The 25,147-nt window shown below is 41.9% G+C and overlaps 1 protein-coding gene across 1 annotated transcript; it reads left to right on the top strand.

The window, feature by feature from the left end:
• Positions 1–461: 461 nt before the first annotated feature.
• LOC138953304 (uncharacterized) lies at positions 462–19,906 on the top strand. Its single transcript, XM_070325104.1, has 16 exons — positions 462–700; positions 2,302–2,500; positions 2,902–3,041; positions 3,597–3,767; positions 4,724–4,844; positions 5,230–5,369; positions 6,169–6,428; positions 6,835–7,445; positions 10,488–10,685; positions 11,327–11,466; positions 11,858–12,034; positions 12,616–12,736; positions 13,092–13,231; positions 13,554–13,813; positions 14,284–14,540; positions 19,401–19,906. Exons 2-16 carry the CDS (start codon positions 2,330–2,332, stop codon positions 19,785–19,787), a joined length of 3,294 nt encoding a protein of 1,097 aa, XP_070181205.1. The 5' UTR covers positions 462–700; positions 2,302–2,329; the 3' UTR covers positions 19,788–19,906.
• The last annotated feature ends 5,241 nt before the right edge of the window (positions 19,907–25,147 follow it).

Genomic DNA, 25,147 nt, shown 5'->3' on the forward strand with positions numbered 1-25,147 from the left:
GAGAGAGAGAGAGAGAGAGAGAGAGAGAGAGAGAGAGAGAGAGAGAGAGAGAGAGAGAGAGAGAATCGTATTTTAATCATTTGAAGAGACAATCCGATTGAATGCCCAGTCAACATATCAATCAGATCATAATTATTCTCGGCGTAAAACCACTACATGTCACAATATAGGCCATAGGTCATATGAGGACATTAAACTCGATTTGCTTCCCCCTCCCCATTACCTGATCATGAGTGGAAGGACACACACACGCACACGCATACACACACACACACACACACACACGCACACACACACACATTCACACACACACACACACACACACACACACACACACACACACACACACACACACACACACACACACACACATAAGATGGGGAGAAGTACACAGCTGGCTCCATATACAACAGTGGTACTACTTAATCACATGTAAAAAAAGAAAGATTGCAATGATCAGTTGATTGTCACGCTCGAGATATCATATCACCAACAGTCAAATAATTGACTGTAGCGATGTAAACCACAGTGAACTGTAACAGGAGTTGCCTGAAGCGATCTACCAATAAAAACACTGTTCTGTAATAGCGGCGTTTTGCTATGTGGTTTTGAACTGAGGGGAAAGATACAAATTGTCCTGTAAGCTAAAGAGGAACAGTCATTGTTCTCTTGTATAGGCGCTGGTAGGATTGCTTGCACAGTGAGTACGAACTTTTGCCAACCTTGCGTATGCGGCGAGTGTCTCAATCGACAGTATAAACTAAAGTTTTCCACGTTTGAACACATTTTTGTGACCAGTTTTAAACACAGTGTGAAATAGTACATAATTCTACTGGCAAAAGTAGCACACATGAACTGAACACTGGTGTTGGCTATATTTGCTTGTAAAATTATGTACTATATCACATTGCGCTCAAAACTGCTTAAGTGTGTTCACACGTGGAGCATTTCAGTTTCGAGTGTATTCTTACACTGTACATGTTCAAGTCTTGTTGCAGTCTTGACTGCCTTGACCCTGCGTCGGTCAACTAAAGAAAACATTTGATCCTGGGGAAAGGGCTCGTAATATGGACCACCTTTTGTTTTATGCTGATAACTAGCTTGTTTTCTTGCGATAAAGTTTCTTTTTGCGCTTGGTGGTCGTTTTTTGTTCAGTTAGCCTTTAAGTGTATTTGTAGCTGCTTAGCTGCAACAGACACTCAGCAGAAACTTCAAAACAGAACATTTGGCAAATGCGAGCAGCTTAACGTGAACGGCAGTCAAATAGCACAACATTCTTTATGATAACACGCTATGTACAACAAAGTTTGCTCGTCACATTTATTCATCAGTACGACGAGAAGCATTATTGAAAGACACCAACCGAAACCAAAGAGCCTGAAGAAAAACAGAAACGAAATTAATGAAATAATTAGCTGGGCAGGACAAACGAGCTTATTTCAGAAAACTCTTTGGGGTTTGATGAACGAGGAATAAATAAAACGAAAAGGCAAGAAATGCACACTGTTCCAGTTGTATGCACTCACAAATACAAATACAGTTAGTCCAATAACATAAATGAGGATTTCATAATTCAAAAGAATGCACGGGTACTATACGTTTTGCTGTAACAAGGGGCACAAATGATTAAGGTACTGAAATGGATTTAAAAAAAATCTTAACTCACTGAAGAAACTGGAGTGAAACACACAAAGAAACTTATTACCAATGTCGCCAATATTACGTTTTGTACACACTCCTTCTTTCTTTATTGCATTCATCAATCCAGTTCTTTAGAAATCATCAAGGTGGAAATAAAGAATACTAATACAAAATTGATGTTTGTTGAAAGTTTCAGCGCTAGGTAAGTATAGTTTGTTTTTAAGATTAATCTGGGGGTGCCTCTTCATTTATGACTGAACCCAGTCTTTTTCTGTTATATTCTTTTATTTATCAAAGACTGTGTAAATTATGGGACACATACATACTTTGACATTTTCAACACACAAAAATGTGTTTGCGCGTGCACAATTTTGCAGAAAGCGAAGAGCCGAAGGGTGCGTGGGTCACTAAACAATGGCTATCCTTGAATCAGTCTGCACAAATAATATAATAGCTTTAGATTGGTTGTCGAGCTTGTAATGACCTTTTCGCAAAGTTTATCACATGATGTCAATGGGTTTTAACGGGGGACAAATTGCTGTACAATTGCAGATAATGACAGGAGGTCAAGTTGAACGTACAGACTGGCAGTCGAGCGAAATTGCGATGCTTATTGTTAGTGTGTGTGTTTTGCATTTCTGTGTGTGTTCATGCTCTCAGGATTTATCGAGAAACTGCCGCTCTAAACATGTCACAAGCCATGTGGACAGCATACATCTTTTTGATTCGCTTCTGGATTGCCGTGTCTGCCACCATTTTGGACAACCAGGCACAAAGCGAGATTGATCACGTGATCAATACCGGCATACAGTGCAGAAACATCCCAGGACTCTCTGTGGCTATTGTCAAGGATGGACAGGTACAAACAAAAGCAATATAAAACACAACAACAACAACAACAACAACAACAACTAACAACACACATGTAGGGACAAAAACACAACAACAATCTTCATATGTGTTGCCTTGAAAATCTTCTTGGGTGTTGTTTTTATCATCATTTTCTGAAGTTGTGGGTGAATACAAGTCTATTTAAACCATTCTGACTGTTTTATATATTTGCTTGCTAGATTTGTGTCTTCCGGGGTCTTCCTCTAATTTCCCTTTTCATTTTTGGTATAGGAATTCTCATTTGTGTAGGTGTAATTTCGTTGTCTTCTGTCAACTCCAAAGCCATTTTCGGCCTAAGTGGAATGAAAACCTTGAAACCTTGCAAAGCAGGTTTGTTATCTACTCACGATTGTGTACGTGCTCTTACAGGTTCTCCTGAGCAAAGGTTATGGGGTCAAGGACTTGGACACACAGAGCCCCGTGACCGCGGACACGCAATTTCAGATCGCATCGACCACGAAGGCCTTCACTGCTGCCCTGCTGTCCAACGTGGTGGCTGGTGATTCCGGGTCCGGTTGCGCGCATGTGTGTGTGTGTGTGTGTGTGTGTGTGTGTATGTGTGTGTGTATGTGTGTATTGTGTGTGTGTGTGTGTGCTGTGTGTGTGTGTGTGTGTGTGTGTGTGTGTGTGTGTGTGTGTGTGTGTGTGATTTTTGTGTGTGATGTCAGTCGTTAAAGATAACTTCATGTTAACCTATTTGTAACATTACTAAAGATCCGTCCGGGTTTTGCATGAAATAAGAGCATCCCTGAATTTGAAAACATGTCAACATTCCACAGTTTAGTTGATTTCATTGCTGACTGGATTTTGCACCCGGCACTCTTTTCAGTCTGTGACATTAATTTGGGACAGAAATCAAGCAGATTGTAGATTTCTGGTATGTGTGTAAGTGGAGTGGTGCTATTCTCTAATGTGTGTGTGTGTGTGTGTGTGTGTGTTGTGTTGTGTGTGTGTATGTGTGTGTGTGTGTGTGTGTGTGGTTCCCCTTCCCTCTTCCACTTTTTCTCTCCCCCCCCCCCTACTCTCTCTTGTATGCAACTCATGTTTATACAAACATCATTCAGAAAAAAGATCTCCACCAACGTGTACAAGGTTCTGCCTGGAAGGTTCAAGTTCAACAACACCCTTCGCAGCACGTACACGACGATGGAGGATCTGCTGGCGCACCGGACAGGCATACCCCGGAACAACTACGCCCGGCTCGCGACCGACTATTCCACGCAAAACTTTGCAGGGTGGGTACAAGTTTTTTGGCAGAAGGGCGCGAGCACAGGCCCTGGCGTGACACTGAGTGTGTGTGTATATGTGTTTTGGGGGAGGTTGTGGGAAGGGGGTTAGGCTTCCGTAATGTTGAGGATGAGCTCTTGCTCCAGATCTTGCCTAATAGTAGTATTATATTTTGTATCAGGCAAGAGCTAGAGCACATCCATTAATCACGTGCCTCCGATCATGAGTGCTTGAAGATACCATCATCCTTTTGTAAGTGATCCACCAACACAGATCGGTTTTTACATGGGGAGAAGAGCATCCTTCCGCCTGGACATGTGTCAAATCAACAGCCTGTCTGCTACCTGTGTAGCAATATTCTTACTTTGTGCATAAAACAGTCAGCCTATTTTTGTTTTTTAAATGTTTAAAAAAAAAATGTCGCAGCTAAGTGAAAGGATGAGGCAGATCTATGACGGCGTAGTACAGTCATCCAAAGACAAACATGATCGCTTACACGAGGAGAAAGGTGCTTGCAAAACGGCAAAATATTACTCTCATGTCCTGTCCAGCCATTAATTAACCACTATTTGAATCTACACCTTTTGAATTCCGGAAGTCCCCCCCCCCCCCCCGACAAGATTGTTTCAACATTTTAAGGGAAATCAAGGTTTTCTAAACAAGATTTAAGGTAACAAGTAAGTGTAACATGATATGAACCTCTTAGAACCGTCCTAACCTTACAGTGATAGACAGGTATAAATGTAAATAATTTCAAACCTAGAGACCACCATGAAAACTGTAAAAGGAAACAAAACTGAATCGGTCCTCATTAGCCAAATATGTTAAAGGGACCCAAATATGTTAAAGGGACCCAAATATGTTAAAGGTAAAGGGACCCAAATATGTTAAAGGGACCCAAATATGTTAAAGGTACATGAAAAACCAGCAACCAACCAATCAACCAACACTGTTTGAATTTCAGAAAATTTCGGTATCTTCGTCACGTGGGTGGCTTCCGTGACTCGTTCTACTACAACGACCTGATGTACGGCCTGGCGGCACACATCACTACACATCTGGGTCAACGGCCGTGGAAACAGCAGGTGAGGGCCTTCATTTGGGAGGAGAGCGATGGGGTCAAAGTGTTTTACCCGAGGTGTGACTGAGGTATTGGGTATGGTAGTGTGGCGGGAGGCCGGGTAAGGGGGGTCCAAAACGTGTGTTTCAAAATAAAGACCAATCCGATTTACGACCGATTTGTGTGGACATTCTGAAGGTCGCAACTGGGAGTGTTTATTGTATCAGAAAATAATTTCAACTTGAAAACAGGCTGTCATGCGTTAACTGTACCATTTTCGTACGGCTGGCGTATGATTTCTCAGTTTGTTTATTTTACTCAAAAAAAAAGTAAGTAATAGCACTTATTCGTGCAGAATAGGATTGCCTAACATCGTTTATAATTTCTTGATTGCCTGATTGGTCGTTCAGATGCAGGACACCATCTTCACGCCTCTGGGGATGAGTCGTTCCACTTTCCTTGATGACGTGAATTTCCAAAGCGATGACGTGGCAACGCCTTACCTGCGTGAGTCTGGTCGGACTCTGAAGGCCTCTTTGGACTTTGTGAGGTAAGCACTCTTTTCTGGCCTTCTTTGCCTTTTGTTGAAATGTATCTTCGTTCTCATGACACTCATCATGTCAGCTACCATAGGTATGTCCAGGCTTCTACATGGAATAAAAGCACACTTCAACTTGGGTACATACTAAAAATCAGCAGACTGTGTGCTTTCTTGGCAGAGTCAGAAGTTGTTGTTGAATTGATTTCCTAACTGAAATCAATATAAACATTAACTCACTATTTACATCTTTTTTACAAAATAATGTCATTTCAGTTTTCCAGTTCATTTCTAATGTCACCATACCATTTCAATCACCAGGCATTGTTGCAGAAATACTGGATCCGTAAGGATCGTGTCAATCATTTCAATGATTTGAAAAATAACGTCGTATCTTTGATAACAATTAAAAGTCGTTTCCAGACAGCTTTCTGTTAATATTTTACCTTACGAAAGAGTCTAGTTAACCGTATCAATCCAAATGTCATTTTAATTCGCCAATTCATTCATCATTTTATACCAATTCATTCATCATTTTATACCAATTCATTCATCATTTTACCCTACCAATACAACCATCAGTTCATTCGTCATGTCATTACCCTGCCATTCCAATCAGCAGTATAATCATCTTGTTATCCTACTGATCCACTCACCAGCACACTTAAAGGTCATTGCACTTCATGCATCCTTTTATACCAGTTCATTCATCGTTGCACCTTGCCAATACAAATGTTATTTCTTGTCACCAGTATATTCGTCCTTTTATACCAGTTCATTCATTATTTTACCCTACCACACCAATCACTAGGCACTGGGGTAAGAATGACGGATCAGGAAACATCGTGTCGACATCCAACGACATGGCCAAGTGGATGCTGATGCTGCTGAACGACGGGAAGGACGGCAGTGGGAGGAGGGTGCTGAGGGAGGGGGTGGTGAAGGAGGTGTTCACAGCACAGAATGTCTACCCAGGTAGCAGCTACTCCGCTAACTACATGCGGCCCGTGACCCCTGAGAGTATGACCACTGACCGCTACTCTCTGGGCTGGAAGCTTGGCTACTACAGAGGTTGGGGCTATTTGCTTTTGAAAGAATATTTTTAAAAACTCACACATCGCTCAAAGAAAAACAAGCTCAGATCGGGGTTCGGAATGATATCGCCATACGATCGATTTTTGAACGTTAAAATTATTCTAACTTTAAACACTGTGTTTGGATACTTTTAGTATTCTGTGCAGATTGTAGGTTCTAGAATTCTTGTTGTTATGTTCCGCTTCGAACAGCCATGAAACATGCTTGCATTTTCTAAATTTATATTTCTGAGATCTGAATTCCCACGGATTTCACGTGCCACATGTATAGATAGCCAAGGGAAATGTAACCAAGAATATTCTTGTCTTAGAGAGGATTGTATTGTTATCTGGACCATGAAATAAACAAAAACAACTCAGTAGACATCAATTTTCTGTCTAAGGTTACAACATGATCCAGCATTCAGGCTCCACCTTCGGATATCGTGCGCTTCTCACGCTCCTCCCCGAGATGGAAGTAGGCGTGGTTACCCTGATGACTGGCAGCGACTATCAGAACAAGTTCCGCACCGCTTTGCATATGCATTTGTTAGACCACGCCCTCGGCCACGTCCCGTGGATAAACTCCTCCTCCGTCTGCACCTTCCCGGATCCCTGGAGGTCTTCCTCCTCACGACGCCGCAGATCCGTGGAAGACGAAGTAAAAACCATGGAAGACGATGAAGAGGCTCAGCTGGAAGTCAGAGAAACTCGTGCAGGACGCGTTGCACGCGCCGCCAGATTTCGTTTATCGAGATACCCGGGCACCTATCGTCACGAAGCCTACGGGAACCTGGAGGTTCGCATGAACACCTCAATCAACGCTTTGGTTGTGGAATACGGGGTTGGGCTGTGGCGCTTACAATCGACCGGAGGGCACAGTTTTGACGGACTTTGGCTGAAAGCTCCGCCCACTCTGAACAAAAGCTTTCGGTTCAAGACAAGCGGTCTCAGGGTGTATGCTATAGAGGGTACCGGGTTCGCGTCCCAAAAGCCGCCTGTCTTCTACCGCATTTGATAAGGATGCTTTTGTATACCTAAATGACGTCAACGGGCTCCTTTTCACAATAACGTACATATTTTGCTTTAAAGCTTTTTAAATACTTTATTATTTTATTATATAATTTTTAATATAAGACATGCACAATAAGGTCTGTGCATATCCATTTACAGCATTTCGAGAATGCACAGGGGTCACGCTGACTTTAAATGATTTGCTTCGGCTAATGCACAACAAGACCTATTTACATTATTGCTTCGAAGAAAATAGCAAATGATACTTTCTGGCTGTTATGACAACATGACCGTGTTGCTAAGTTGTTTATATGTGAACTCGTTTTAATTAACAGAAATGAAGAATTATACCGAACACTGTGTTCAGTGTGTCCCAATAAAAGTTCATCATCATGATGCAAAGACGAACGGGGTTAGTTGTGTTGGTTTATTTACTACTAGATGATTACCCGCTTCGCCGGGTACCGGCTTCGCCGGGATACCCGGCTTCGCCTGGAAGGAGTAGAGCCGACCGGCTTCGCCGGGAAGAAGTAGAGGAATACGTTGTGGACAGTGACCTTCTAAAAATAGTAACGGAATATCCGGCTTGGCCGGGATGAAAACGTTGTGGACAGTGACCTTCTACAAATAGTAACGGGAATATGGAATATCGCCACACGAAGAAAGGGAGATAAACGCAAAACACTGGAGAAGATAAGGAAGAGTTACTGGGAATGGATCTGGGAAGATGAACAGAAAAACCAAAATCAGTTCAGTGCTGCGCGCTGAGAGCACGAGTTGAAAATTCTCATCGACCAGGTTGTGTCCAGGGTCTACCTGAATATGCCCACCAAATTTGAAGCAGATCCATCGAGAACTTTGGCCGTGCATCGCGAACACACACACACACAGACACAAGTCGTATATATATATACTAGAGGAATAACCGGCTTCGCCGGGGTGAATCGCGAGACAGAGACAGACAGCGTGGCGGTTCACCACATTCACCTTTGAAGGCGAAGTCCTGTCAAATGGGATTGAGAATTTTAGGGCTTATTTCTTAGCCCTATATTATCTGTTGTGGCTTCTCAAATGCCAGAACATACAGACAGACAAAAGCCGCTAGACCCCATCACAAACAGAACTCTAAAATCCACAGGTGTTGCCCACACACACACACAAACACACAGAAGCCGTATATATGTATATCTATATCATTCTATTGGTCCAATTCATTCTTCTTACTCGGCGTGACGTTATCAAATGGATCTGCTAGCTTTAGCCCTAAGGGGCACAACTCCGCTCATACTCTCTTCGCGCCGCCATATTGGATGCCGTCTTTGTTAGTTTTCTTCATTGCACTCTTGTTCTTTTTGCGTATTTCACGGTGTATGCAGACAAAATGAAGAAAACTGTGCATGCATGAGTCCAAAGGGGATCTGCCTTTTTAACACAACAGCACAACATAACAAGTCGCGTAAGGCGAAAATACAATATTTAGTCAAGTAGCTGTGGAACTCACAGAATGAAAGTGAACGCAATGTAATTTTTCAGCAAGACCGTATACTCGTAGCATCGTCAGTCCACCGCTCATGGCAAAGGCAGTGAAATTGACAAGAAGAGCGGGGTAGTAGTTGCGCTAAGAAGGATAGCACGCTTTTCTGTACCTCTCTTTGTTTTAACTTTCTGAGCGTGTTTTTAATCCAAACATATCATATCTATATGTTTTTGGAATCAGGAACCGACAAGGAATAAGATGAAAGTGTTTTTAAATTGATTTGGACAATTTAATTTTGATAATAATTTTTATATATTTAATTTTCAGAGCTTGTTTTTAATCCGAATATAACATATTTATATGTTTTTGGAATCAGCAAATGATGGAGAATAAGATAAACGTAAATTTGGATCGTTTTATAAATTTTTTTTTTTTTACAATTTTCCGATTTTTAATGACCAAAGTCATTAATTAATTTTTAAGCCACCACGCTGAAATGCAATACCGAAGTCCGGGCTTCGTCGAAGATTACTTGACCAAAATTTGAACCAATTTGGTTAAAAAATGAGGGCGTGACAGTGCCGCCTCAACTTTCACGAAAAGCCGGATATGACGTCATCAAAGACATTTATCAAAAAAATGAAAAAAAACGTTCGGGGATTTCATACCCAGGAACTCTCATGTCAAATTTCATAAAGATCGGTCCAGTAGTTTAGTCTGAATCGCTCTACACACACACACACACAGACACACACACGCACATACACCACGACCCTCGTTTCGATTCCCCCTCGATGTTAAAATATTTAGTCAAAACTTGACTAAATATAAAAAGTAGATCAGTCTGGATTCGACGCATGGCATCGTGGTTATACTGATAGAGACATTTGAACTACATATTGTGAAAGTGAGATAAGGAACAGACTGAGATCCAGTTCGAGCGATCACGGGCTGATTTCTTTTTCTCCTCTAAGATAAGGTAAGCTTAAACACATATATGCTGTGATAAGTAAAATCATATTCGTATTTCCAGATCATACTCAATTCAGAGTACGGACGAAACATTACGGTGCATAATTGTATTATTGTTCTGACTTGAAGAAGAACTGTTCACACCTTGTTGAAAATGCATGCCTTATACCATACCTGACTGTCTTGTTCAGCAAGTGGCAAGGTTTACAACAATTGATCAAAACTTGGACATTTCCAAAGTGGGAAATTGAGCTGTGCTTACGTCACGTTTTGAACGTGAAGACACGTAACACCAACTCCCTTACTAAAAGCGGAACCGACACACTTTGGATACTTACCATTGATAACCCTAATGTTCAGTGGCAAAACGAGAGTTAGCAAGAAAATTGTTGTTGTTGTTGTTGTTGTTGGGGGAGCTAGGAGTCCTCCAAAAATCAATGTTGTTGTTGTTGTTGTTGTTTTTGTTGGTGGTGTTGTCGTTGTTGTTGTTGGTGGTGGTGTTGTTATAAAGTTTGCTTACTTTGAGGTTGAGTTAGGACTGTTTACTTGTAATGTGTCTGTCAACATTTCTGTGGTGCGCTTTTCCCTTCCAAGAAAGATTTCGAAATTACCATGGCTACAGCCATCGGCTTTGCCGTGGGAAGCAAGCTGCTTGTTCTGGCTGGAGTCGTCACGTGGTGCGTCGCGTCATTTGACGTCACCACACAGCGTCATGTCGATGATGTCATACACGCGGGAATGGCCTGCAAGCGCTTTCCCGGATTGGCCGTTGCCATTGTTAAGGACGGCAAGGTATAATAATAGATTATTAACTCCATATCGTCTAATTAACAAACAATTCTTTTAAGAGGGTGCTGTACCTTCTGTTTGACTTCCTGTTAATCAAGCCTTATGTCTATTTGTCTGTCTGTCTGTCTGTCTGTCTCCCTGCCTGCCTGTCTGTCTCCCTGTCTGTCTGTTTTATGTTTTTCTGTAACGATGTTTTAAGTAGTTGTAGTAAAAGTAGATTAGTCCCTCTCTAGAGCGAGGGCCAGATGCAAACAAGTTTAACTATGCTTATTCTTCTAACTATCAAAAAATAAAGAATTGTCATTGTCTGTCTCCCTTCCTGGCTGTCGGTCTGTCTGTCTCTGTGTTTCTCCGTCTGTCTGTATCCGCCATCTCCCTCCCCAACCCCGTCCTCTCCGCTCTCCTGTTCTATCCCCTGTCTTAGTTTGAGCGTTTATTCTTTGGTTTCATCTGTTCGCATTTAATTCTACAGACGTGCACGTGTCTAATTATATTTGTTTAGTAAGCTTTATAAGTTACCATCTTCAAGTTGAGTAGACTAACTTCACAAACGTTGTGAATATAAAACGTATTTCGATATCGTTTTCGTGATCTTTGCGGTGGGTCTCCGCAATCTCATGTCTGTTTGTTTGTTTATTTTGCAGGTGGTCTCGAGTAAAGGTTACGGGGTCAAGGATAAAGTGACGCAACTACCAGTGACGTCAGACACCCTGTTCCAGATTGCGTCACTGACCAAAGCTTTCACGGCTGCTCTTCTCTCCAGCATTTTGTCTGACGATCCGCAGTAAGAAGACTACAGAAATGAATAAAGAAACGACAGTTTTCGTACTCCAACTAAGACATTAATTCCCTGTCATTTCATTCAAACTTTCCATGACATTCAATGAACTCTACTTGGGTATCTGGAACACTTTTCGTTTCAAAGATGTCCTTTACATGGGTCACGTGACCTCCGCTCAAACAAAGGGTACCTCAAAACTCGACCTAAAAAACGAATAAGGTACGAATGAAAATGTCAGTTTTATTCTTTTGATTTATTTATTTTATTAACATAAATTTACTGTTTACAATTACTGTTTAGGCGTAGTTTTTTTACACCCTATTTTATTATTGTTGAAATTTGGTGCTATACGGACACATTCAAAGTAACAATTGTCATTGTTTTCGTTGTCAAGTTTGAAGATTTCCACCTCCCTACACAACACTCACGCGCTACCAGCCAGCTTCCACTTCAACAGTTCCCTCCTGACAACTTACGCCACGATAGAGGACCTGTTGGCACATCGCACTGGAGTGCCGCGAAACAACTACATGCGTCTCGCCACAGACTACGACATCTACACACTCGTAGAGTGAGTGTTAGTGTGTGAATGGGTGGTGGTGGTCGTGATGATGATGATGATGATGATGAAGATGATGATGATGATGATGATGATGATGATGATGATGATGATGATGATGATGATGATGATGATTATGATGATGATGACGATGACGATGATGATGATGTTGACGACGACGACGACGATGATGATGATGATGATGATGATGAAGATTATGATGCTGCTGCTGCTGCTGCTGCTGATGATGATGATGACAACGACGACGACTACATGGGTGCAACTCTGCCGGCTACACGCCGGCAGCCGGTTTTTGGTTTCATCGGCTGCCGATGTTTTTGTTCCAGGAGAGGTTTTTTTTGGCATTTTAAATACTAAAAAAGTTTGGACCCCAACTTTTGCCGGTTTTTGGAATTTTCCAGGTTGCACCCATGCGACTATGACGACGAAGATTACGACGACGACGACAATGACAGTAACGACAACCATACTGATAACTTCGCAACGTGCGTTGATGATAATATAAACAGGTTTAAGTGTGGAGTTTTAGTGATGGAAGTGTTGAATTAATTGTGAGCTTTTTTGCCTGACAGCAAATTGCGATTCCTTCCGAAGGTGGGGGGTTTCCGAGACTCGTTCTACTACAACGACATGATGTACGGTCTGGCGGCTCACATCACTGAGAAACTCGGCAACAAACAATGGCAACAACAGGTAGAGTAGATAACGTTTTGAATTGAACCTTTTTATTTCCTTAAGGTAGAAGTTGCTTCGTGTTTTCCATCGTCTTGCAGTCTGCGATTTACATGTCGAAAAAAGCGTAGCTATGGCAAAGTTTTTGGTCTCCAAGTTTTGACATGCGAAGCTCCGGCGAAGCTGCAAGGAAGTTGCGATTTGTCGGATCTTTTTATCAGAAGAGCGCTGTTCGATTCCAGATGGACGAATAAATCAGACTCGATACCGAAGAGATGAATCCGTTTACCCGTTTAAAAAAAAAGTGGTCTCAAAATAAAGAAAACATAATTCTTCCATTAAAAAAACCTGAACACGCAATCTTTTCCACTAACAGGTCAGAGAAAGAATTTTCCAGCCCTTGGGAATGAATCGCTCAACCTTCATAAGTGACGTGGATTTTAACAGTGACGACGTTGCCACACCTTACGTCATCGAGTCTGGAAGTATGGCTAAGCCCTCTATCGACTTCATCAAGTATGCACGATTCCTGTGTAAATCATTTCTCTTCTCAGTTTTCTTATAGTTTTTTTTGAAACACAGGTTTATTAAGGGACCTAAATTTCCAAAATGCCGCAACGTGGCTAACCTTTTTCTGTACTCCGCGATTGGCACAGATGTAGCCTACGTGAAGTAAAGACATAACTGCTAACGTATCCTAGACCATTGCATCATCATCAACTAGAAACTAGGAAACCAACCAACTAAGAAACCATCCAACTAAGAAACCAACCACAATTTACTTACCTTCTCTTCGTAACACTATGACATGTAACAACATCCATTTTGTGCGTTTCAGACACTGGGGCAAAAACACCGGATCCGGAAGTATCTTCTCCTCGGCCAATGACATGGCAAAATGGATGCTGATGCTGCTGAATGACGGGAAGGACAGTAACGGAGGGCGGGTGGTGACAGAGGGGGTGTTAGGGGAGGTTTTTAAGCCTAGCAACGTTGTCCCCCCTTCAAGCTACGCTGCAAATTACCGCCGGCCGGTGGTGCCTGAAAGTTTTACTGGAGATGAGTATGGCTTGGCGTGGAAACTTGGATACTACAGAGGTGACATTTCACTTGCTTTTCTATTTTCTTTGGGGAAATATAGCGGAATGTACCGTTTGGTCGTATGTAAAGTACGGATTGCCAGTGAAACTAAGTCGCTCATTGAGTGGAAAAGAGCTGTTGCGTTTGACATTTTTACGATTTTACTTTTATTTGTACCGGGTAAAACCTCAATAGACTTATTTTGTCCATGGACAATGTAGGGTGATGTTTGTCAGATTGTTTTGAAGAAATAAAGATGAATAGGATTTCTTGGGTGTTGTATAAGATTTCTCGACTGTAGTATAAGATTTCTTAGTTTTTGTACAAGCCTTCTCAGCTTTTGTGTGCGCAGTACTTATCTCTTCGGTGACATCCAAGTGCAGGGCTTGTTTGTGACATGAAGTTCTTTCTGAATGAATCGAATGTCATAATGATGCAATGCATCCCCAGTTTGATTTAACAATACTCATGAGCTGTAGCTTTTTCAGAGTACAAGATGGCCTATCACTCTGGATCCACGTTCGGATACCGCGCCTTTGCCACGCTCCTCCCCGAGATGAATGTTGGCGTGGTTTCCTTGATGACTGGCAGCGACTATCAGTACAAGTTCCGTACCGCCCTGCACGAGTACTTGATGGACGTGGCTCTAGGCTACGCCCCCTGGATAAACTCCACCTCCATCTGTACTTTTCCGGATCCGTGGAAGTCATCTTACGGATCTCAGACTTTGCGAAGTTCTGATGAGGTACGTACAGTGAGGCAAGCATGCATTTTATTCATACTTGGGTTGACTGGGAGGTAGATAGACAGACAGACAGACAGACAGACAGACAGACAGACAGACAGACAGACAGACAGGCAAACATAGAGAAATGGTGATCACAAAGAATCAAAATACATAATACAGATCAGTTTTTTTCAAAGCTTTATTGTGCAAAGAAAGAAAAAGCAATAAACCTGATGAAGAATCAGTCTACATGCACAACTGTCAAGGACACAGCTACCCGGCGCTGCATGTTCTTGTTTCTTAGGGCAAAAAACTCAAAGGTACAGTCCTTCCCGTGTTGCTCACTACCTCAGATCGGCCTAGGCTTTTACTAGGAATAAGACCAACCCTTAGTTCGAAAAGATTAAACAAATCAACAACATGGGTCATTGGGTGCTTCAAGTGCAGAGTGTTGTTCTTTGTTTGTACATATCTTCTTTTTTTTTTTTTACTCAATCTGCAACATTAATTCATCAAAAAATGTCCAACTGTGGACCGGAAGCAGTCAGGATGATGCTTAATATTAGTATCTGTCCAAGTGGAAGGTTGGTATTTTTCTCCAAAGTCAAGGCCTTAGCAGGTCTGATTAAGAAAGACAAACACTATGAAAAGACTATGAACTGAGAGCTAGGTTCCTCTGAATTTGCTTGAAATAAAATTAGCAGTATACACACAGGAACAGTGGTAAACGGGATTAACGTTATGACCTTTAAATCGGAAGTTAATACCTGCAAACACACACACACACACACACACACACACACACACACACACACACACACACACACACACACACACACACACACAAAATATTACCGTAAAACTTTACAAGGATAAAGATAATCATGACTGTACGACTTCATTGCTGTGCTAAATACAACAATCACACTACAACATCGCATGCTGAGGTTTTTTGTTTTAAATTGCTACAATGTTTAATATTGGGGAAGTATCCTGACAGTATTGTGTCATCATGCATGGAGTTCCTTCATCGTGGACTGAGCGAGAAGAAAAGTAGTCAAAATAATACAACAAGAAAATGAAAGTTGTTCGACACTGTCCACAAATTATTGAGAATTTTGCCTCTGGTTTAAGAAAAAGAAAAGGTCTTATAATTATGTTCATAACCTGCAAAAGTCACGACAAATTATCTAACAATGTGGAGCTCTATTTCTAAACAATGTTCGATTTGTGAATGATCTCCGTTTGCCTGTGCCAAACGACAGTTAATGCCCTTGGTTGAAAAAAAAAGAAAGTTTAGTGAAACAAATATGTGATTTTTGTCTTTAAATGAAGCAATTGTACAATTAAAGGTCTGAATTCTTGCTACAGACATTTTTTTTTTTAATAAGGAAGCATAGTACTATTTGTGCCAATTTTGTGAAAACACGCACGCATGACAAAAAAACAAGGGCGACGAAAATGACTATGGGAGAATGTACTATGCGTTGCAGCCTGAAAAAAACAAAAAATTGAGACGACTGCCAGTAGACTGAGTATGTTAAGCAAGTGTAGCAGTATCTAAGATAATAATCTAGACTGAAATAAACAGGTCAAATCGGAAGAAAAACACATTATTTCGTCAAATTCATTGAGTGAGATTACATAATTATGTACAATGCCCATTTGCTCGTCGACTGTAATCTTCAGATTCAGTATATGTGCAAAAATATGGGTTCAAAAGAAAGTTCCCGATGGATTATCTCTGATCTATTTTAACCATAATCGCCAAATACCCGTCAGTTTATATAATGTGACCAATTTGGATATTTTTCTCTAGTAGGGGGTGCCGCCAGTAAGAAACACATTGCATCAGCAACCATGGCAACACGTAAACATACAATTTTGTTAAGTCTTGGTACTTTTGTTTTGTTTTTGAACACTGGAAACAATACAAAATAATCTCCAATCGAAAAATATAAAGCGTAGATGCCTTTGCTTCAATTCGTGTGACACTAAATTGTGCACACATTTTTGGACCCTCGATGTTTTATGCGGTCAATGCTAAACTCAGAATAGGGAAAATGAGACACAGTTACATGCATTATTTGATTGTCTTAGTAGAGAAAATAGCCTTCTGTAATAACATAACAAAAACATCTATGTGCTGCTAATTTCACAGTTACAGCAAAACGAATTACTAATCCTTAATAATCATTAGACACGCTGTGTCAAGATTATTGTATGTACACAGGAAAACTGGGTCAACCGAAAAACATTTTAGGCGATCAATATCACCTCTACGTTAGAGTGTTTTGCTTCACTTAAAAAAACCATTGCATAAATAAGCACACACAGACACACAATTGTACATACATATGATCGAGCTTTCTTCATACGACTGGAAACGCGACACAGGCTACTTTGACTTCTAATTTGCAACTAACAAACCACGCGAAAAGAAGGAATACCACCAAACCAAATTGCATAGATTCACTACAGATATGAACACAAGTCACGTAATGCAATATCTATCCATGAAGTCAATACCTCTCACTCTCACCTCTTAGCAGGACCACCAAACACAAAAATCCCACAAAGCATTCAAGTGGTCAAGTAGACCTTAAACAGTAATAGCATCTCATTTTCACACTTTCTCATATATTTACATCAAGCAAATCAGTCATTCATTCTGACTAGCGATTATCATATTATGCATCAATAAAGCCGTTTCTCGTCTCATTATACACAATAAAATGCTATACTACAACTAAAAAATCTTATACAAAATATCAAACGTGTGAGCGTTGACCGCAACACCTGTGGTATCACATAATTATGTGACCCTCCACTACGGAGTCGCATGTCACTTCGCGCGGTTCTGCGCTAGGCTTAATATAAGTCCGGGGAGTGTCTGGTAACAGTGTGAGGGTCACCTTAGTCACAGGCTTATAACTCAAAAAGTGTTCGCTCTTTTCTAAAACGGTTTTCCCCATTAGATAGAGCATTAAAAACTCTTTAGTAAAATGTAAAACGATGAAAATCATGCAACGGTGACATGCGACTCATTCCGTGGTGGAGGGTCACATATGAATACATATCTAGGGCGGGGATGTAGCTCAGTCGGTAGCGCGCTGGATTTGTATCCAGTTGGCCGCTGTCAGCGTGAGTTCGTCCCCACGTTCGGCGAGAGATTTATTTCTCAGAGTCAACTTTGTGTGCAGACTCTCCTCGGTGTTCGAACACCCCCGTGTGTACACGCAAGCACAAAACCAAGTGCGCACGAAAAAGATCCTGTAATCCATGTCAGAGTTCGGTGGGTTATAAAAACACGAAAATACCCAGCATGCTTCCTCCGAAAACGGCGTATGGCTGCCTAAATGGCGGGGTAAAAAACGGTCATACACGTAAAATTCCACTCGTGCAAAAAACACGAGTGTACGTGGGAGTTTCAGCCCACGAACGAAGAAGAAGAAAAAGAAGAATACATATCTATATGATTTTGGAATAAGCAAAATTAATGATAAAGAAACAAATGCAATCAATTTTGAATCTGTAATTAAAATGTCTATTGTAGAATTTAAGGAACACATTAATTGATTACTGTTTATGCTTCTTAGCTGGAATGCAATCCCATACTTTCGAATAGTCAAAGATAGTTTGATCAATGTAACAATGAATTAGATTAACAATTGAGATTGCATCAGCGTCGCCTTCGGTTTTTTATATGGTGTAATCAAAATCTGCATCCAAAAAATAAGGACAGATTTGGGGGAATGTGTAAACACACCCACACCACACCCACACACCCACGCATGCACGCACAGACGCTCGCACGCACGCACGCACACACACACACACACACACACACACACACACACACACACACACACACACACACACACACACACACACACACACACACATACACACAACCACAGCCACTACCACCACTTTCGTATCGATTTTGTTTGTTTGTTTGTTTGCTTAACGCCCAGTCCACCACGAAGGGTGATATCAGGGCGGTGCTGCTTTGACATTTTAACGTGCGCCACACACAAGACAGAAGTCGCAGCACAGGCTTCATGTCTCACCCAGTCACATTATTCTGACACCGGACCAACCAGTCCTAGCACTAACCCCATAATACCAGACGCCAGGCGGAGCAGCCACTAGATTGCCAATCGTAAAGTCTTAGGTATGACCCGGCCGGGGTTCGAACCCACGACCTCCCGCTCATTGGGCGGACGCCTTACCACTAGGCCACCGTGTTGCGGTTTCGTATCGATTCCAAGTTTATCTAAATATATTCAGTCAAAACTCAAAACACAACAAAATCAATAGCTAAGCTGGACTTCAAAGACGACGCACGTCAAATATCAGCACAGTTTATGTACCACGAATATGTCGTATAACATACGAAACGCATGTTTGAACTAACTATACGCCGAAAAAAGAAATACATTGAGACATGTATGTCAGCAATTACGTATACCCTTACGTACAATCAAAACGTGGATTGAATGGCATCACACGAACCATCACAAAAAATGTAACGGTTGCATACCATTGCAATTAAGACATGAATTTTTTTCTCTCTTTAAAAGCTGTACAAACCATGGCACACACACTACCTTTTCCCATTAAAGCACAAGAACAAATGCATGATTTACCAATTGTTGGTGTTGTTACCGAATGTATTTTATATGATAAATGTTACACTTGTCAAAGGGCTTCTGTTTTGAGTCTTGAAACAACAGGCCAGATGTTTCAGCTTGCAAATGCAAGGAATATCACAACATCGTGTTGGAACATAGTGGATCATTTTACAACATCAAAGCAGCTTCAGTTAGATATAGATGTATACATCATACTTCACCAACGTTTAAACATGTACAGGAAGCAATAGCAGAAGAAGACGAAGACCTCGTTCTCAGACCTAAACCAAAAGCACGTGAAGCACGAGCCCATCATCCTGTCCTTGACCTTCACCTCTACACAGGAACCTTCCACCACGGCGCTTACGGGGATCTAACAGTGCGACTCAACACATCCACACAGTCTCTTGAACTTCAGTATGGGATTGGTCAGTGGCGCCTGAACGCTGTAGACGACCACCGCTTTAACGGTCACTGGATGAAAGACTATCCTAAGCTGGACATGGACTTTGCGTTCCATTCTCACGGTCAGGGAATAGTTTCTGTGGAAGCCTCAGACTTCGAGACGAGCAAACCGCCCGTGTTCTTCCGAAAATCGGGTGAATGTACAGGGCCACTTGTTGGATAAATAAAACACATTTACGGAAAAAGAAAAAAACAAATGCATTTTTGTCGTTGGTAACATATTACCATTTGCCGTTTGAATGAAGACACCAAGAAAAACTTAATGTACAAAATAAATATTAGACATCTTCTTTAACAACAATAACATCTACAGCAACAACAGCAATAGTAGAGAGCAAAGGATATGCGTCAACTAATGAAACATATAAAGCACAAACCATCTTAACCCTAAGCCTTGGTAACAGGCAAGCCTGCATGACCTTGACGGCACCATTCCCCGCTTTACCTTTGGGCTGTAACTTCATGTTGGCGCTTTCACGGCTAACGAACTTTAGGTTTAACAAGGGACGAAGGGAAACAAATGAAAACCCAGATATCCGAATCCAGGACCTCAAGATCCGGGGGCCGACTTCGTAACCTTACCCCCCCCACCCCTCCTCCCTCGACCCCCCTTGAAATTTAAATTTGATCATCCGTGAGAGCGCAAACAGAAACTTATCAGCTCAAGCTTAGAAAGACATGCGCGCATGTGTGTGTGTGTGTGTGTGTGTGTGTGTGTGTGTGTGTGTGTGTGTGTGTGTGTATGTGTGTGTGTGTATGGTGTGTGTGTGTGCGTGTGTCTGAGTGTGTGTATGAGTGTGTCTGTGCATTTGTGCGCGCCTATGCGGCCAAGTTTCAAGGATGCAGGTACAATACATCTGGAACATATATTTTGGTTTGATTTAAAAAAAAATACATAGCCCCACTCTGACTTTGAGAATTGTCAGCAGTCAACCAGAGTAATGACATGTACCACAAAAACCAAAAGGTGTGTAAAGTCTCATGTTCGAGCTACAGGGTGACCCCAAAAAATGCAACCCTCAAAAATGCTAATCACTTCTACATTTGACCGAATCACTTTAAATTTGGACGACATAAGCTTTAACTTTGCAAGACCCTTCCACAAAAAGGCGATTTTGTACTTTAAATGTTCTGACTTTTGTGCAAATTAAAAACAAGTTGCCAAATTCGGCGATCGGCTTAACAGAACGAGATTTGACATTGAGCAGTAGCAATTCTTACCTGAGTGATTTAAACCCTCCAGACTTTTACCTTTTGGATTATCAGAATGTCTGAGTATACACAAACAACCCCTTCACTCTCTAGATCATCAGTGACCTGAAGAAAGAAGTTACAGCTAGGTTCAGGGCAATGCCTAGACAGGAAATCTTTCGTGCCAATGACAAGTTCGGAGGTGTAATTTGGAACACATTTTGGAGAAAAGGTAAATGTCGGACCATTATTTTTACCTACAGACTCGAAACTTTGTAGAATGGTCGTGGACAATCTGAAGTCCATGCACAACAACTACAAACATATTTGCTAAACTCAAATGACTGGAAAAAATCAACCCCTTTGTTGTAAAGTTACACTTGCGCAATGTCGCACAAAATTCATCAATGACAAAAACGCATTCATCCATTAGAACTGCCCTGATCCTGCCTATAATTGCTGTATTCAAGTCACTGATAGTCTGATATTGATTAAGGTATACTATGTCATTCGAATTACTCCAAAGGGCTTAAATCGGGTTAGTTTGGCTACAGCTCATTTACAAACCTCGTACTGTTCAGTCGATCCCCGAATTTGGCAACTTTTTTTGAAATTGCACAAAAGTCGGAGCCTGTAGAAGGGTCATGCATTGGTTGAAGTTTATGTCCCTATAATATGAAGGGATTCGGTTAACAGATGTAGAAGTGATACGTATTTTTTAGGGTTGTATGTTTTTAGGTCACCCTGTACAATAACATCCATGAAAACCACAACGCTTAAACGCCCGTTGAAGCGTCCAGACACTAATCAACGCTTTGACTGTCTAAAAGGGAGAATCCCGTCCATCTGTATCATATTCATATCCATAGTCTGAACTATCGTCAAATAGAATAATTTCCTCTCCAAACATGTTCATGTCAGGCTCCACAATGAGGATGACCCTCCCCCTGCAGGCGACCCATACGCTGTTCCTGCTGTCCACAGTCAGGGCCGTGGGCTGGACCAGCAGCGGGTGACCGGCACACAGGTAGCCAACAAACTCCAGCTCTTCGGGCTCTTCGGGTTCATAGGGCCGCACGCGAACCACGGGGATGGTATCGTTGATCTCATCGGCAATCAGAAGGACCTCTTGGTCATCTTTTCTGTAGAAACATACGTCTGATGGTTTGACAGGCTGACACGGAGGGCTGTAGGTTACTGTTGCTGTCGTTGGGCATGGATGTGAAGAAGCAGACCCGCCTGTATTTGAAGTTTGACTCGAACTCTTCGCTGTTTCTTCTTGTGGTCGTAAGAACAACCGCACCTTCCGTTCTGACTCTGAGGTCTGAGACTCCTCGACAATTACACAATACCTGCCTGTGTCATTCATGTCAAAAGCACGAGGAAGTCCGCATTGAATGTTGAACTCTACCGCATCTTCCACCGTGAAAGGGTCCTCTTTTGTAACTGTGATTTTTGTCACAATTCCTTGGCCTGATGACAGGTTGTACTGAAAAGAAAAAGGTTCCTCTGATTTAGAGAGTGTTGTTAACCAGCCTTCCCGTTGAAAGCAATGCATGACTGATTTTCCCGTACTTTTACGAGGTACCTTACCACGATATCCTTCAAAAATTGCAGCGAGAGAACCGTTGCTGTTAAATTTCTGGGAAGCCGCAGTGTTGCTCAAATTTTGCCAGCAATAAGACAACGACAAACTTCCGTCGTCTGTGACGCACATAGAGAAGACCTCAGTACCCGGTTCCTCGGTAATACCGAAGCGTTCAACTTGTGTTTCGTCGCTCTCTGGAACCTTCATTACCATCTTGTGAACACGACCAAAATAGTCATTTATGTGTCTGGCAATGTCCTCTGCTGCTATAGTGTTACAGCGAAACACAGGACGATCAACTGTCATCTTCTCTTTTGGTATCGGCATACTTATGGCTTGTGTAATTCCCTGGCCGTCTCTCATATCTTTTGCCACCTCAATCACATTGGCAGCAATGTGATTGTTTACGACGTCCTGCAGCTTTTTTTGAAGCTGGTCTAGTTGTCCCTTATTTTGTTGCTCTTTTGCCAGATCCGCTGTAAGACAACTTTCTAATGGCAAGTACGTATCTTTCAAGGAAGTCAGCGTTTCTTCAAGAGATTTGTTAAGTGCAGCAACAGTAGTTGCGTGCCTGATTCGTATGTTCTTAAGCAACGCTCGGCGTGCGTCTTTGCTGCAGCTGTGGATGCGCGCGTGCTCCCGACATCATGCCGAGAGAGTGTGCTGCTGCCGAATGTTCGGAGTTGCAAAAAAAAAGACTCAGGCTTGAGTTTTTATTTGTTTCTATCCGACTGGGTAACAACTACAACGACGACAATAACACTGACAACAACTCGAAAACCAAGAACAGCTACAATGTCAACAAATTAACAACAGCTTTACACTGATAAAGTGTAGGTGGAACACGATTGATTTGACACGTTACAACCTTGATTTCATCTACGACGACGACAACAACAACATCAACTTAAATTCGAGAACATAATTATACGTCTTCAACAACATAGCCAACAACAAATCCGATAGAACTTCAACTACAATCACAACAGTGATCATGGGCTGCCTAATCTATTTGTTGAGTCTGGCAGACATTTTACTTCCACCCTTGAGAGAGAATGTTTTTTCCTCGTACACTTTGTGCCTCAAACCTGACTAAGAGGATACAATTCTACATTAATCCCTGATTATCAACCCAAATAGGTGGGACACTTCCGTCTCAACTCCGACGCCGCTGTAAGAACGATCTCAAGTAACAGACGCTAATAACGATACAGCTCTGCTCGCTCCTAAGCCACTCCCCCAGCCTGTATGTCTACACACTGGCACCAGTTAAACCTCCAACTGAGCTGTTAACCCGTGGTTTGTACAAATGTAAAAATATTGTACAAATTACGTCGAACTTTATCCGCGATTTGTAAAAAAAAAAAAAAAAAAGTTTTTCTCTATTCAGCCTTTTGTCCCATCGCTGGGAAATTCGGATCGCTTCCTCCCAGTGGAAAGCTAGCAGCAACAGAGTCGCACTACCCCAAAGTCAAGGGATCCATTAGATTTGTTTTTCTTTCTTTTTCCATTTCGTTATTTTCCTTCATCGCTGGCGAATTTGGATCGCTTCCTCCCAGTGAAAAGTTAGCAGCAACAGAGTCGCGCTTGTGGTCCAAGTTGTGGAAATTTCCAAGTTTTGGAATGTGTCCAAGTTGTGGTATGTGTCCGGTCCAAGTTGTGGTATGTGTCCAATATGTGCAATGTTGTGGTATATGTCCAAGATGTGGTATGTGTTCAATATGTGGTATGTGTCCAAGTTGTGGTATGTGTCCAAGTTGTGGTATGTGTCCAAGATGTGGTATGTGTCCAAGATGTGGAATGTGTCCAAGATGTGGAATGTGTCCAAGTTGTGGTATGTAGTCATAGCACAGAAACCGCTCTTCTTTACGTAACGGACAAGCTGCTGACCAGTGCTGACAACAAGGAAGTGTCTGTGCTCGCACTCTTGGACCTCTCGGCGGCATTTGACACCATCGACCACGACGTCCTCCTAAAGAGACTACAGTTCACGTTTGGAATTGCCGACAAAGCCTTCCAGTGGTTCGTGTCATATCTCTCTGAACGCTTTCAAAGAGTACAAATAGGTCAAAAAGAATCATCCCCTGTTCCCCTGAAGCACGGAGTACCTCAGGGCTCTGTTCTAGGCCCGGTTCTGTTTACACTATATACACAGGACCTATCTGACGTCATCTCGAGGCATGGCTGCGAACACCACAAGTATGCCGACGACACCCAAATAGAGGATTCTGCTCCCCCCAGTGATTTTCCAAAAGTGGTTAAAAACACTGAGCGCTGCATTGAGTCAGTTAAAGACTGGATGATAGACAATAAACTCAAGCTGAATGACTCAAAAACTGAGGTGATGCTGTCAGGCTCAAGGCATGCTTTAAATCAGATTGACTGTACTTCCCTGACAATAGGCGACACTCAGATTGTTTCCCAAACCGCTGTTAAGGACCTATAGTCACCTGGCTGGCTATAGTGGGAGGGTTACTTTTGGTGGTCACATTAGATATTATGTTTTTTGGAAAGTTCGTTTTATTTGCAGCCACAGTTCGGTAAACGACAAATGGCTAAACCCAACCACCTAAGAATGAGAAGCGTTTTTGTAACATGACCCATATTCTGCAAAAATGCAGCCATGACGCAGGGGGTAGGTTACAAAAAAACGTCATGTACCGCTTGACTGCATACGGATATAAGCAAATTATACCTTAAACGAAAGCTAAAGATTGTTGCCATCAGACAGCAAGTAAAATGCC

This window comes from Littorina saxatilis, linkage group LG17 (genome assembly GCF_037325665.1).
Source record: "Littorina saxatilis isolate snail1 linkage group LG17, US_GU_Lsax_2.0, whole genome shotgun sequence".
NCBI classification, from domain to species: domain Eukaryota; kingdom Metazoa; phylum Mollusca; class Gastropoda; order Littorinimorpha; family Littorinidae; genus Littorina; species Littorina saxatilis.